The sequence below is a fragment of the Carica papaya genome, chromosome 5 (assembly GCF_054855325.1).
Source record: "Carica papaya isolate Zhongbai chromosome 5, ASM5485532v1, whole genome shotgun sequence".
Lineage (NCBI taxonomy): Eukaryota > Viridiplantae > Streptophyta > Magnoliopsida > Brassicales > Caricaceae > Carica > Carica papaya.
Genome location: NC_142313.1, coordinates 45,292,856 through 45,306,318, shown reverse-complemented (window position 1 = coordinate 45,306,318; position 13,463 = coordinate 45,292,856). Strand labels below are relative to the sequence as shown.

Sequence of the window (13,463 nt, the reverse complement as noted above, 5' to 3'; positions counted from 1 at the left end):
CTTCCGTGATGACGTTGGGAAAGCCAGTTGTAGGCCGTCAACAGCGCCATGGAGCTCGGCCTGCAGGGGGAGTAAAAATTTTAAATATATGCGCACGTAGCATCTGCTGTACTGTTAACGGCGAGAGATTTGAGGACGATGGGACCCACATAAAGATAAAGGTACCGACTTTCCGTCCCCCAAACTCACGCGGGGATGCCACGTGACAATCCTGTTCCGTACCGACGGTCTGACGTGTCTTTCACTCCGTCAGTCGCCCCCGACACATCACTTGCACACGCAAGACCCAGAACCCCTCTAAATTCCTTTCGGCTCCCCTGCAACTTTTCCATTCCCGATACTCAAAGCAACCCATACGGTTTCAGACTCAGATTCTCAAGCAACGAATTCCAATTCGATTTCCAATAGTCGAGCAGCCAGACGCGTAAAAAAAACAAAAACAGACCAGTAAAATCAAACCGAAATGACGACCGGAGGGGAGACGACTGGAGGTACTGGAATGTCGCGAGAGACGCAGATGTCAATTGCTGCTTCCTCGATGTTCCCGGGGTTCAGATTCTCGCCGACCGACACCGAGTTGATCTCTTACTACTTGAAGAAGAAGATCGAGGGTTTAGAGAACTGCGTCGGGGTGATTTCTGAGATCGAGATTTGTAAATACGAGCCCTGGGACTTACCTGGTTCGGAATTTCATTTCCTTTCTCTTCACCTCTTTTAATTTATCTTCTGCTTCTGCTTCTGTTTCTTTCTTTACTTCTTAAATTTAACTCTTTTTTAAAATTAATAGAAAAAGGAAAATCTGAGAGACGAACTTAATACCCGCCATAATTAAGTCTGAGTTAAACATTTAATGGTAAATACTTAAATTTTTGTAAATATCTTTGTTTTTTTTTGTTAGAAATTAGTTTTTGATCTTTTAAAATTGTTTCAGAACAGAATCACCGATTAACTGTTACAGGATGGTAACTTTTCTTCCTCAATCCTGATCCTCTCTCTTCTCTCCCTGTTTCACTGTTTCGTGAAAAGGATTTCACTTCATCAAATCTCCTTCTGCTCGACCACTTGTTTATCTGAAAACAAACCCACCTATACCCTATTTCACTATCGGAAAAACAAATACTCGTAGCTTGTCCTGGAGCTCGGTCGCGTTCGGGTTGCCATTGTCCGAATCCCCGTTGCTCTGTTTCTATGTTGCCCGAGGGAGAAGATGGGAACAGGGCAGGATCGGGGAGCAGTGAACAGAGCAATGACGCGACAGGGTTAGGTCCATGAGAGGAGGAGGGCAGAAGAGGATTCTGAACCCTCGATTTAAACAGTGAATTTTTATATATTAAACTACTAAAAAGTTAAGATTAATAGAACATAATCATTAAATGTATCATTCTCCTGCCAGAGCACGAACATATCTGAAAACCATTTTAAAATTTTAGTTTCACTCTCATCAGAAGTATTTTTGTTTCTGGTGATCTATTAGATTTCTGCTGTCTGATAATAATAGTAATAGTAAAAAAAAAAGAAAAAAGAAATCGAATTATCCTAAAAAATTAAGTTGATAAAAAATAGTATAGATAAACCCACTAAATCTTGTGCAAAGTTGATTTTTGAATGAAACAAAGTTGTGAGGAAAACCATAGATCCCAGCCTTCTTGATGGCTAACTTCATAATTTTACTTTAAGAATTTTAAATATGCAGAACACATGATTATATGCATTTTGATTGTCTTAGTAAAGTTGCTGTATATCTGGGTACGGCAACTGATGTGCTCATTTATTTAATCATGATCAGCAAAATCCATCATAAAGTCAGAGAGTGAGTGGTTTTTCTTTTGTACTCGTGGAAGAAAATACCCAAATGGATCACAAAGTAGGAGAGCAACTGAAATGGGATATTGGAAAGCCACTGGCAAGGAACGCAATGTAAAATCAGGTTCTAGTATTATTGGAACAAAGCGAACTCTGGTGTTCCATGTAGGCCGTGCCCCGAAAGGGGAAAGAACGGAATGGATTCTGCATGAGTACTGCATGAAAGGGAATTCCCAGGTGACATTTCTTCCTTGTCTTTCTGATTCTTTTTTCATTTCTGATAAGCTTTCGTTTGAATTGTTGCTCGTATGTCATCTTTAACGAGATTAAAGTTGGTTTAAGACGTCGGGTTGGAAGGTTTGCCGTGTAAGTTTTCACTTTGGCTGCTGTATTTCAGTTCCTTAGAGCTGCCTTATGCATGCCTTTGTACTTTGATGTGTAAAAGAGTCATTACTTGTTAGGACAATTTTGTACTTGGAAGGGCCTTTTTGGACCAGAATGATCCCGTCTTCAATCGCTCTATACAAGACAGCCGAGAGGCAATCAAAACGATGATGATTATGCTGAGAAGATCAGTTACACTGCTATTTCTTATATGTGGTAGAGAGTTTTTACTAGAAGAAATTCTCTGATTTATGAGATGTGTGAATTGTTAAGGAATACGACATGGGATTAACTCGAAAGCTTTGGCCTGAACTGATCACTAGTATTAATTTGCCATTCTTTATTGCAAACTTGAAGGACTCTCCGGTTGTTTGCCGCCTTAGGAGGAATAGTGAATTCCGTCAAAATAGCAGCTCGAACCAGGCTTCGGCGAGTCTAACACAACTGTCACCTTTGCATCCCAGCAGCTATGCAATCTCGGAAGGCAACACCGACCAGACAGGGAACTCTGAAGGAGATAAGATACTTGAATGGTTTTCTAAGAAGTGTAGTAGCAGTTATGATTCTCATTCCACAGAGCAAATTGATTCAGCATCTGAATCTGAGCGCAAACATTTGAACGAGGTTACAGCATCTTGCAGCCACCCAAAAGTATGTTTGAGTATTTGTTGGTTTAAATTTCATGAATACACAATAACTAACCGTTGTATCTAAACTAAAACCCAATTCCAGGAATCTGATGATGAAGATTGGTATGCTGAAATATTGAAAGATGATATAATAAAGCTAGATGAATCTTCACTACTTACTCCTGCTCCGCCGCCGGTGGTTGCCAGTAAGTACGAGCCTGAGAAGAAATATGAAGTGGCAGTAGGAGCAGTAGCTTCAACTGCAGTTGCTTATAGCAATGAGAACACCATGCTTAAATTCAGGAAGCCAGCGGAAGTGGTTTCGCATGCAGAGGCACCGGATGATGAGAAATCAAAATCAAAATCAAAATCAAAATCAACATCAAAACCTTCCATTTTAGATAAACCACCGTTCTGTTTAATCAGTATATTGTCAGGCGGGAGGGTAAAGCGACTGCAATTGTATGTTGTTTTCGTAGTTGTTTCTTTGCTGGCTTTGATTCTGATTCTTTCCTCTAGGAAGCTCGGGGCGGGTGCAGGCGACCATGTTCGCTTTCTGTAAACTACATACCATAGTTTTCTTTTCTTTCTTTTTCTGGGTCGGTTCTCCTGGTTGCCAATCGAACAAATCAAGAACCCTCATATACTGTTATAATATAGGTATAATCGGCTTGTTCAACCAGTTTATATGGGCATTAAGTTCTTGGAGGAGTTCGACAGAGCTATGAACTTCAATCAGTGACAGGAATAGTAAGATTTTCTCTTTATTTATTTATTTTTTTTTGTTCTTGTAAATATATTTTCAGTTGTAATTACTTTCTTTGTGTTATATATATATATATTTATTTATTTAAAATAAGCTATTTAATTAATTAATTTAAAATTTGAATATATTATTACCACACATCATAACAATTAGTTATAAAATTTGTTTTTTAAATATTTTTTTATGAACCATTTTAATTATTTAATTAATTACAAATTACAAATTAAATTAAAAAATATATATATAATAAAAAGGACTTCAAAGCTTTATGTTTTAAGAGGAAAAAAGAAACAAAAGGAGAAGGTCAAACCAGACAGGCCAAGAAGTCAAGACGGTGATCGCCAGCTAGCCAAACCGAGAGCTGAGCTCTGTACCAAAAGCCAAAATCATCGAGTACTGCTTACGAGAGAATCCGCGAATCTTTTTCATCTGATCGGGGAAACATTTAAAACCATGTCTTAACTCTTAATCAATCATGAAGCTGGGGTTTTCGCGTCACTTCAATTTGTAAGTAGCACAGCCCTTTTTCTTCCTTCTTTTTTGAATTTGGACCAGATTGTTCCTGGAGCTCGGATTTCGGCTTTTTTAGGGATTGTTATGTTAGGTCTCTGTTTTTGTCGTCGAGAAAACGGTAGAAACGAGATGAATCCGATTGTTTGAAGGTTTTCGCCGCGTTCCCACCGCTCGTAGGGTATTTGGAAAACCGGACCTAGTTTAGCTGAGGTGACGAGAATTTGTTTGCGTGTTCACACAAATTTTTCTTACTTGGAAACTAAACAGGTTATCTCGTTGATTTGGTTTTTGAATTTAAGAACTTCCTAATCTTTGATCGTTAGTTGTTAGGTGGGTTTTTACCTGCTTTTTGTTTCCTGTGCTTCATGGTTCTTTCTCTGTGATGGACTGAAATGCTCTTCTGGACTGAACCATTTATAAAGATCAACATGTCCCAAAATTTTGCTACATCGAGTTTGGTTCGCATTCCAAATTTATGAGAATACAGTACAAGACAAATAGAAATTCGAACAAGATATCAATGAATATGATGCATTTCTTGACAGTTAGGAACACAAAATCCATTTTTGTGTGATTGAAGATATCAATAAAGCTGATTTATTACGTATCCGAAGTGTAATTATGATTTATTGTGGCATATTAAATAACTAAGAATTGAAAAAGAACAGAATATGGTTCCGTGAAACACAACATAAGTTCTTTTCATGTAAGCTTTGGATTTTGCTTAGTTACTTGGTCTAATGGTTGAATATTTAAACAGAGAATATAATGAGTCTCTTTCCATCTTTGAGATGTGTGTTTATGCTTGGGGTGAGATATCTCAAATGATTGTAAAATATTCCATGACAGTCTGATTTGGAGATAGGATGATTAGAAGTTCAAAGTTAGCACTATATTTGGAGCAAATGAACTTACAGAAAAGTGTTGTTCATTTACAAAACTACATTTTTATTTTGAGGCTATAAGTTAATTCCTGGCTTTTTTATTTTTGCTTTTGATTCTTGAGCAGAGATTTCAAGAACTGTCATAAGGATGTCAAGGCCTATGTTACTTGTATTTCTGTTGATTATACTGATAATTACCTCTCAATTTGAATGGAGACAACCGCTTGTTGCTGACGTTGATATGACACCAGCAGTGTCCCAAAAACAACAGAAAATTTTGAAGAGGGAAGAAGCCGTAAAAGAGAAGGTAATAGTTCCTTCTAATTTTGAAGTTATTTTCTTCATCCTTAACTTGGTTTATCTCCTGTATTTTCTGATATTGATTCCCTGTATTTGGAGTATTGTTGCATTTGGTTAGGCACATCTTATCATAGAAATGGAAACTTTTTTGTGGCTATGTCAAAGGTGTTTCCTGGTCGGACTTTGTTCTCTCTCTCTCTTCCTATCCCAAATTATTATGGAATTTGGTGACCTTGTTGAATTTTTAGGTTGCATCCCGTAATAAAACGGATATTGGTAGGTTGTATCGTTATGCTTTTTCCTTTTCTATATATGACATATCTTGGGTTTTATGTCTTGAGAAGAAGAACATGTGACATAGACAAAAGCACTGTCCATATATAAAAGAGTGGGAAATTTACAAGTAAAACAAAATGTTAATAACTTCCTGAAGAACCTCCTTAAAATAGAGAGGATGTCCCTTAAACAAAAAAAAAACAAAGATGTTGGAAATAGGTATCTCTTGTTTTTGGAGAAAGAACTAGAAGCCTTGAATGTTCTTATATTCTTTTCCCTCCAGATAAACCACAAAATAGCAGAGGAAATCAGTGAAATGAAGCCATTTATAAACTTCTTGGTCTTCATGCCCTGCCAACCTAATAACTCTGCTATTATTCAACTGATTAGAGGGTTCACCAGACCTGGATGAAACTTTTTTTTTCTTTTCACAAAGAATATGTAGATCAGTTCCAGCATGGCGTCTAATTTTGGTTAAGAGGTTTGTAAGACCCAACTTGTAGATTAGAATTCATTCTGTATCATTTTAATTAGTAAACATAATGCAGTGAGGCAGCTAATATGCCTCTGATTCCTAATAGTTCATTTCATGGTTGTAGCTATAGATACAGGATTTGCATTGAGCTCCCACATTGTAATAAAGAGGTCTGTCAAAATTATGGCTTAAACTCCTAACCAGAAGGCTTATCATATTTCTAAAATTTGACTTTTAATGATGCAATTTGCCCATTCCCTTGACATAGGCAGGGCTACCTACTCAAGCTTGGATTCATATGGTGCTTCATTGCCTGTCTCCATAACTTTTTTGGTTGAAGCCAAAGTTTCCTTTTTTCTTTTTGAAAAATGAATCCAAAGTTTCCTCATCCAGAGTTAAAAAAAAATTGAAATTCATGAGTCTAGAGTACATGAAAAGAAAATTTTAATAAAATAGTATAGAAAGAAGTGTACCACCTAAGGTTTGGATGTCTTACACGTGCTTGGATGGTTATTTGGCATTTAATAAGCTGAAAGTATTTGCTAGTGCAACATCTGCATTCATACAAATTACTAGATTATGGTCTATGAGACTTATGCCTCCAAACTTTTGTTTCATTGGGATGTACATGCATCTGTGCTGTTAATATCAGTAACATATGGTATTCATTGGTCATGATATGAGTACTTAATGGATTTTTGATCTTTGGTCTGCTTAGTTGCCCCTTTATGATTGTGATTAACCTTTTACGTTGCATGTCTTCTGCAAATTTATTTTGTTGACTTTCTTCAAAGAAAATATTGATCTTTTGTGATGTTTAGTGATCTGTTCTTTTCACAATATGCTTCTTTGTCTCTGTTGCTATAAAATTGTAACCTAGAAAGTCCTGGATAATATAAGAATTCATGGGTAGTTTAAATCTCTAAAGAAATCCTGTCAATTATTGTAGATCATCTTGTTGCAAGAGAGACATATTCAGAGGCTTACAGAGCTCGTGCAGAGTCTCCAACGGCAGTTATCGCTATGCAGGGGCAATAATAAGATGGTAAATGAGACTATAACTCATTTAGCCCATGATATTATTGAGCTTGAGAGACAGCAGGTTGTGGATGACTAGGCTATATACTTAATTAGCATCTGATCATGAAAGAAAAATGTACTTTTGGCCATTGTCACCAAAATGTGCAGGTTGCCAAAACCAATAAACATGTGACATATATACTTTGTCCATAGGTTAGAGACTTTTGTTTTACAAAGCAGCATTTTCTGTTTATTTTTCTGGCAGGTTCTCCATGTAAAGTTTGCATCTCGTTCGAATAGTAGTCAGGAGTAAGAAGTATGGTAATGTTGGTTGCAATGGGATAAAATCGACTGAAAGCAAGCAGTGGAATTAAGAAATAAATGGCGCAGAACACAACGGTCGGATAGAAACTAAAAATAGGGAGGAAGAAATTTTAGCAAAGGTAGGCTAAAAGGGAGAGGGGAAAGAGTGGGAAAGAAAGAAAATGAGTATAGTAGGCTGGAAGAATTAGAGTAGCAGAAATTTGAGGAAATATTCTTTTGAATCCTGTTCGGAACAACATCAACCGTCTTATAATAGCTAAAAGAATTGTTAGTATTATTTTGATCGAATTAGACTTGAGAACGGCTCACAATGTTTTGCAAAATGGCACGACGTGGCGACTCTTTTGCACTTTGTGCGAGTCTTTCTGTAACCATTTTCGGAGTCAGAAAACCCGAAACAGACTATAAAACTTTGCCCTTGTTGTTGGGAAGAGGTAAGTATCTGGGTTTCATCATGTTATATATGCATACCAGAAAGCAAGATGGTGGTGTAACTCTAATATGGAGGTCGAAATGGTTTAGTTAGTAATAGTAAAACAATGATTAACTACCACTCCTAATTTTTTTACCTTCTAATTTACCTGCCAACTATAGATATACTTGATATTGAGTTATAGTTATGATATATTCATTAAGCCAACTACTGAGATTCAAAAAAAAAACCCATTTCAAATTAGAACAAATTTTATACAATAATTGAATAATCTATTCAAAACTCTAAATGAATAAGAACACAAATTATACCTTATAAAATAAAACCCTTTGAAAGATATTTTTTGGCTTCATTATTATAATTAATCTTAAAAATTATCAAACCATCATCAAATTCGAATCCTATCGTATATGTATGTATATATACATACGTATATACTATTTAATTGATTTTCCTCTACAATTTAATTAATGCATCTCGGCATTCAAAGTCATATTTCATTAACGCTACCCACTAATAGTTTCTTCAACTTCAATTTAATTTTTTGAACCAATTTTTTTCTCTCTCCTTCCCTAATTTCTGCTTACCCACGATCAATTAACTATTAAACAATAAAACCCATCTCTCCTTTCTCCCTCTCATCCTCTCCCTATATATATATATATATAACACTCATACGTATGTATATACGTATATTCATCACCGTCGATCGTCACCTTCTTCACCCCCCTCGTCTCATTCCTGGTTTGTTTCTAGCTCGATCACCCTCTTCTTCAATTTTGGTTTATACGGGTTCGTCTAAATCTTCTCATTGAACTTTAATTCCCTTTTGTTTCGTTGCCCGTGTCTGAGTATGTTTATGCGTATGTATACGTGTGTGTGTGTGTGTATACTCATTTTTGTGTGTGTGTGTGTGTGTAGGAAGAAAATGAGTGGAAGATCATCTAAATCGCGCTGCAGTCGGCCAGAGCTGGAGTTGAAGCTGAACTTATCACCGCCAAGGCCGGCGGAGACTAATAGTAATTACAAGCCAGTTGTGAAGGAGGAGGAGTGGCCGGAGATATCGTCGGAGGAGGGATCTTGTCTCGTACCGGAGACGGGGGAAGAGAGCTGTTACTCGTGCAGCCCGGAAACGACGTCGTCGTCGTTGGTGTTGGTGGGATGCGTGCGATGTATGATGTACGCGATGATTAATACGACGTCGGATGAGGTCGAACCCAAGTGTCCCAAATGCAAGAGCACCGTCTTGCTTCGTTTCCTCAATCAATCATAAACTTATATCGTCATCTTCTTCATTCGTTTCTGTTAATTTACTTTCTATTTTTCAATGTTTGAATCCATATACGTATGTATGTATGTATGTATGTATGTATAGGATTCTTTGTTATTTAAGTAATTCTTCTTTGTTATAAATACATGTTAATATACACGTACGCGTATGTAGTCAGAGGAAAGTGTACTGTAGCGGTGGTACATTGAATAGATACATTTTACGTGATATGTATGTATGTATGTATGTATAAATATATGGTTATGATCAAAATCAATGCATTCAAACGGTAGTTGAACCAACTTTTTCAACTGATTTACATTATGAAGCTCACGTGAGCATATGAAACATCTCCCTTAATCAATTACGTCCTACATACATTACATATAACCTTTTATATATATACACACGTGTGTGTGTGTGTATACACATTTATATACGTATACACACACATATAACACCTAACAAAAAACATGAACTTCCATAAATTTTACGCTTCATTAATAAGGTTTTATTAAAATAAATTTATTAAAATTTAATTCAATTTCATTATTATAATCTCCATTATATTTTTTAAAATATTAAATTAATTTTAAAAAAGAAGAAAATTTATTTTAAAAAAATCAAAATTGGATTTTATAATAAAGTTTGGTAAAGTTGGTTGAGAAATTAATGTAGGCGCGATAAATATAAATATTAAAATTTAATTCAATTTAATTATTACAATCTTGTTAATATATTAACGAGTTGTATGAGTTATATTTTTTAAAATATTAAATAAATTATAAAAAAAAAAAAAATTTATTTTAATAAAATCTGAAAGTTGGGTTTTATAATAAAGTTGGTTGAGGAATTAATGTAGGCGTGACAAATATAAATATTAAAAATTTAAGGCAAGTGTTAAAAAAAGAATGTTACCATTGAATAAATCCGATTTGGGCACTATACAAATTTGGTACAATTAAATTTTAATTAACACAACATTAATTAATTAATTATTTTTTAAAATTTTTATTTTTAAAAATGACAACCTCAGAAAACCTCCAGTCCGTACAAAACGCCGGCGTGCTTTTCCGGCGCGTCATTTGCGAAGTACACGTCCCTCATCTTCTGAAACGCATGCCACGTCAGTAAGCTATCTGAACCGGCCTGATGGCACTTCCCAACCGCCCGGTTCACCTCCAACGTCCGTGCTACCCGGTCCAACCCGCCGAACAAGCTCTGGCAGAACCGCATCATGTGCTTCACGTCGTAAACGCGCTCCCCGAAGAACACCCTCGTCAGCGTCAGGAACTCCTCCAGACCGGCGGGCAGATCCCGGCGCGTAAGGATCTTTACCAAGTACCCAAAATCGTACGCGCTGTGGAACGTCACCCAACTGACTGAGTCATTGCACACCAACCCCGAAGACATCATCAACTCGGCGAACCGGGCGGAGTCCACACCCTCCTTCCGGTTCCGCTCAAAGTCGATCCCCTGTGCCCGGAGCAACTCGATCGAGTCCGGAGCGTGGGCGTCACGCGAGACGTCGAAATCGGAGAAATTGAACTCCCAGATGAACCGATTTTGCGATCCCAGATCGGGGAGGCTTCCGTCGGAGTCGGAGAGGGTGAGACCGACCTGGATGAGGTTCAAGGCATCAACGTTGGTTTTCAAGATCTTGTAATGATCGGCGGGTCGGCGGTTGTGGAAACGGGTGTCGGGTCGGGGACGAAAGACGAGACCGGGGAATTCGGTGTCCATGGAAATAAAAGGGTAGTCGTCGATGACCTCCCTTATGAGCTGAAACTCAGATTCCAAATTATGAGACCAGACCTCCCGGACGACTATGGGTTTGGAATCACGGCTCGACTTGTCCAGCTCCATGAGTAGTGCAGACGGAGAGTCAAACAACAACGAGAACCCAGATGAAGACGATGAAGAAGAAGAAGAAGAAGATGGTGGGTGAATAACGAGAGGAGACAAGAGGAGGATTATAAGGAGGGTTTGTTCGTGGTGGCGTGAGGAGTTGCCTGGAAACAGGGGAAAAGAATTGATAGAGAGAGAGAGAGAGAGGTGGGTTCAGTGTAAGGAGTAAAGGAGGTTTAAATGTGAAACGTGTGAGAAAGAGAGTTTGACTGAAGCAGGCAGTAACGCAATTCCTGACTTGACTGGGTCTACTGTGGCGCTTTCCTAATTTCTTATTTATTGTCTTCTGACTTTCCTTCTTTTAAGCAAGAGAAACGCACATGGCTGATGATTGAACTCTGGAAACAGTGGGCAGAGGGAGACCGGAAGGTTCCCTGCGCGTCAACCTCGCGTCACATGTTGAGTGTGATACGCCATATTTTTTTCTTTCAAAAAATATCACTCAAAAAAGACTAAAATGAACTCCATTGAGAGGGGCATCGGAAGTAAATTCCGCAGGTAAAACGGCGTCGTTTCGAGGATGATGATGAGTATGGTTTCTGGCTTCAAGTAAAAAGGGTGATGGAAATTTCATTTCGATCTCAAAATTTCCCCCAAAAGATTTTTTTTTTTTTTTTTTTTTTTTTTTTTTTTCCTCCTGTTAAAATTTAAAGCAGAAACATGGTGGAGTGGATAGACAAGTGTTGGTACTTGGCTGACAGCAATGGCGTCGACAGCCCTGCTAATTTCTCCTCCCTCCTCTGCTTCTTTATCGAGCACCAGAAACTCTTTCCACTTCTTCTACTCTGCTTCGATTCAACCTTCCAAATCCAAATTTAAAAGCTTCAAAATCAGAGCCGTTAAAGAGGAAACAGAAGAAATTAAGAACCAGTCTTCTGCTTCAGCTGAGGAAGTTACAAAGAAGTATGGGCTCGAGGCCGGTCTTTGGAAGGTACCTAACCGTTATTGTTTTTTTTTTTCTTGAAAAATTCTAAATTCTGCTCTAGGGTTTTCTTTCCAGCTTCTTTTGGCTAAGTTTAATCTTTATTTATGTTGCTTTGTTATCTTCTTTCTGTTTTTTTACTTACGTGAGCTGAGTTTCATCGTTCAGTTTATCAGTTGCTATACGAGAGCTTCTGTTTGGTATGCACATAGTTATAACTCTGCCTTTCATTTTGGTAAAAGTTTTGTTTAATTATTTTGATGCGATTAGCTTTCAACTAAGCTTAGATAGATTAAGTTTGAAGAAATGAATTTTTTGTGTGGAATTTATTTGAAAATTTTGCTCTTATACTTGGTTCAAGAGAATTCAATTCTAAATAAATGACTTGAAAGAAACATTCACTTAGAGATGATGAATTCAATAGACGTATCTTGAAATTTAGTTCAATGTTATGTTTTTGGGTAGATTTGTTGATCATAGGATGAACAATTGAATTTCTCGGCGGGCTTCCGTAGATTGATCATGCAAACAGACATCTTCTCCAATCCCTGCCTTGTTCAGCAACTTTTCAAACATTTCATGTATTACTGTTTGTCATATTTTGTGTGATGTTCAATATAAGAGTGAAAAATCTCATTGTGGGTGTATTGTCAATTGCGTATTGAATGAAAAAGTGTGAATTTCTGGGAATTTGAATCCATTGATCCCCATGAATCTTCACCATAAAATTCATTTATAGGCAATGTTTTGTGCTTATTGTATGTTGTGTGTGTGCATGTACTATTTGAAGATATTCAGCTCAAAGGATGAAGGGACAGAAGAAGGTGCGAAAAAGAAATCAAAAGGGGATGAGGCGAAGGAGCTTTTAGCAAAATATGGGGGGGCGTATCTCGCAACATCAATTACACTCTCGTTGATCTCCTTCTCGCTCTGTTACGTGCTAATTAGCGCCGGGGTTGATGTTCAAGCTTTGCTGCTGAAGGTAACTTTCTTATTTGACATGGTATTGGTTATGCATGGGAGAATAATCACAAGCATTGTATGGTTTGGTTTGATTTTGGTTGTTTAGGTCGGAATCTCAGCGAATGAGACCGGGGAGAAAGTTGGAACCTTTGCTTTGGCGTACGCAGCACACAAGGCTGCATCTCCAATCCGATTTCCTCCAACCGTTGCTCTCACACCCATAGTTGCAAGTTGGATAGGAAAGAAAGTCGACAAGGAAAATTAATTTGATTCTTGAGGATTTGTAATAAGAACAGGTTTTAAATGGCTTCGCCTTCTTTCTACCACATCGAAACCATTGAAAAAAATGCCATCGAGCTTTTTCTTGCAAGTTTTGTAGGTTAAAACTCATGCTAACAAGTCTAGTGTTCTTAAGGCCATTAGGCTTAAACTTTGTTTGCTTACTTCACAGTTTAAAATATATTAGAACATGAAATCTTTTACAAAGTGGTATTAGAAATAAAATTTTGATTGAATTAGTTTGTTCTGTAAAGTTCATAAGTCAATATTTGTAGATGTGGGTAAAATTTATCCAAAAAAAATAAAATAATCTT

General features: G+C 37.2%; 4 protein-coding genes across 8 annotated transcripts; 3 read left to right on the top strand and 1 right to left on the bottom strand.

The window, feature by feature from the left end:
• The first annotated feature begins 10 nt into the window (after nucleotides 1–10).
• Nucleotides 11–3,458, top strand: LOC110806827 (NAC domain-containing protein 40). Of its 2 annotated transcripts, none has more exons than XM_022031779.2 (4): nucleotides 11–680; nucleotides 1,787–2,040; nucleotides 2,461–2,838; nucleotides 2,920–3,458. In XM_022031779.2, exons 1-4 carry the CDS (start codon nucleotides 464–466, stop codon nucleotides 3,376–3,378), a joined length of 1,308 nt encoding a protein of 435 aa, XP_021887471.1. In that variant the 5' UTR covers nucleotides 11–463; the 3' UTR covers nucleotides 3,379–3,458. The 2 variants fall into 2 exon arrangements, with proteins under 2 accessions (XP_021887471.1, XP_021887470.1); XM_022031778.2 differs by having other exon boundaries at nucleotides 12–680; nucleotides 2,545–2,838.
• On the top strand, nucleotides 3,414–7,303 carry LOC110806829 (peptidyl-prolyl cis-trans isomerase G). Of its 4 annotated transcripts, none has more exons than XM_088219323.1 (4): nucleotides 3,842–4,089; nucleotides 4,172–4,305; nucleotides 5,105–5,286; nucleotides 6,980–7,303. In XM_088219323.1, the coding sequence occupies exons 3-4, from the start codon at nucleotides 5,128–5,130 to the stop codon at nucleotides 7,145–7,147; spliced, it is 327 nt and encodes a 108-aa protein (XP_088075449.1). In that variant the 5' UTR covers nucleotides 3,842–4,089; nucleotides 4,172–4,305; nucleotides 5,105–5,127; the 3' UTR covers nucleotides 7,148–7,303. The 4 variants fall into 4 exon arrangements, with proteins under 4 accessions (XP_021887475.1, XP_088075449.1, XP_088075450.1 ...); XM_088219324.1 differs by having other exon boundaries at nucleotides 4,172–4,362; XM_022031783.2 differs by lacking the exons at nucleotides 3,842–4,089; nucleotides 4,172–4,305 and adding an exon at nucleotides 3,414–3,566.
• Nucleotides 7,304–9,977: 2,674 nt separating this feature from the next.
• On the bottom strand, nucleotides 9,978–11,144 carry LOC110806834 (putative CCR4-associated factor 1 homolog 9). The gene has a single exon (XM_022031796.2). The coding sequence runs from the start codon at nucleotides 10,941–10,943 to the stop codon at nucleotides 10,110–10,112; it is 834 nt and encodes a 277-aa protein (XP_021887488.1). The 5' UTR covers nucleotides 10,944–11,144; the 3' UTR covers nucleotides 9,978–10,109.
• A 459-nt stretch (nucleotides 11,145–11,603) lies between these two features.
• On the top strand, nucleotides 11,604–13,388 carry LOC110806835 (FAM210B-like protein). Its single transcript, XM_022031797.2, has 3 exons — nucleotides 11,604–11,916; nucleotides 12,698–12,889; nucleotides 12,977–13,388. Exons 1-3 carry the CDS (start codon nucleotides 11,689–11,691, stop codon nucleotides 13,133–13,135), a joined length of 579 nt encoding a protein of 192 aa, XP_021887489.1. The 5' UTR covers nucleotides 11,604–11,688; the 3' UTR covers nucleotides 13,136–13,388.
• Nucleotides 13,389–13,463: the final 75 nt, after the last annotated feature.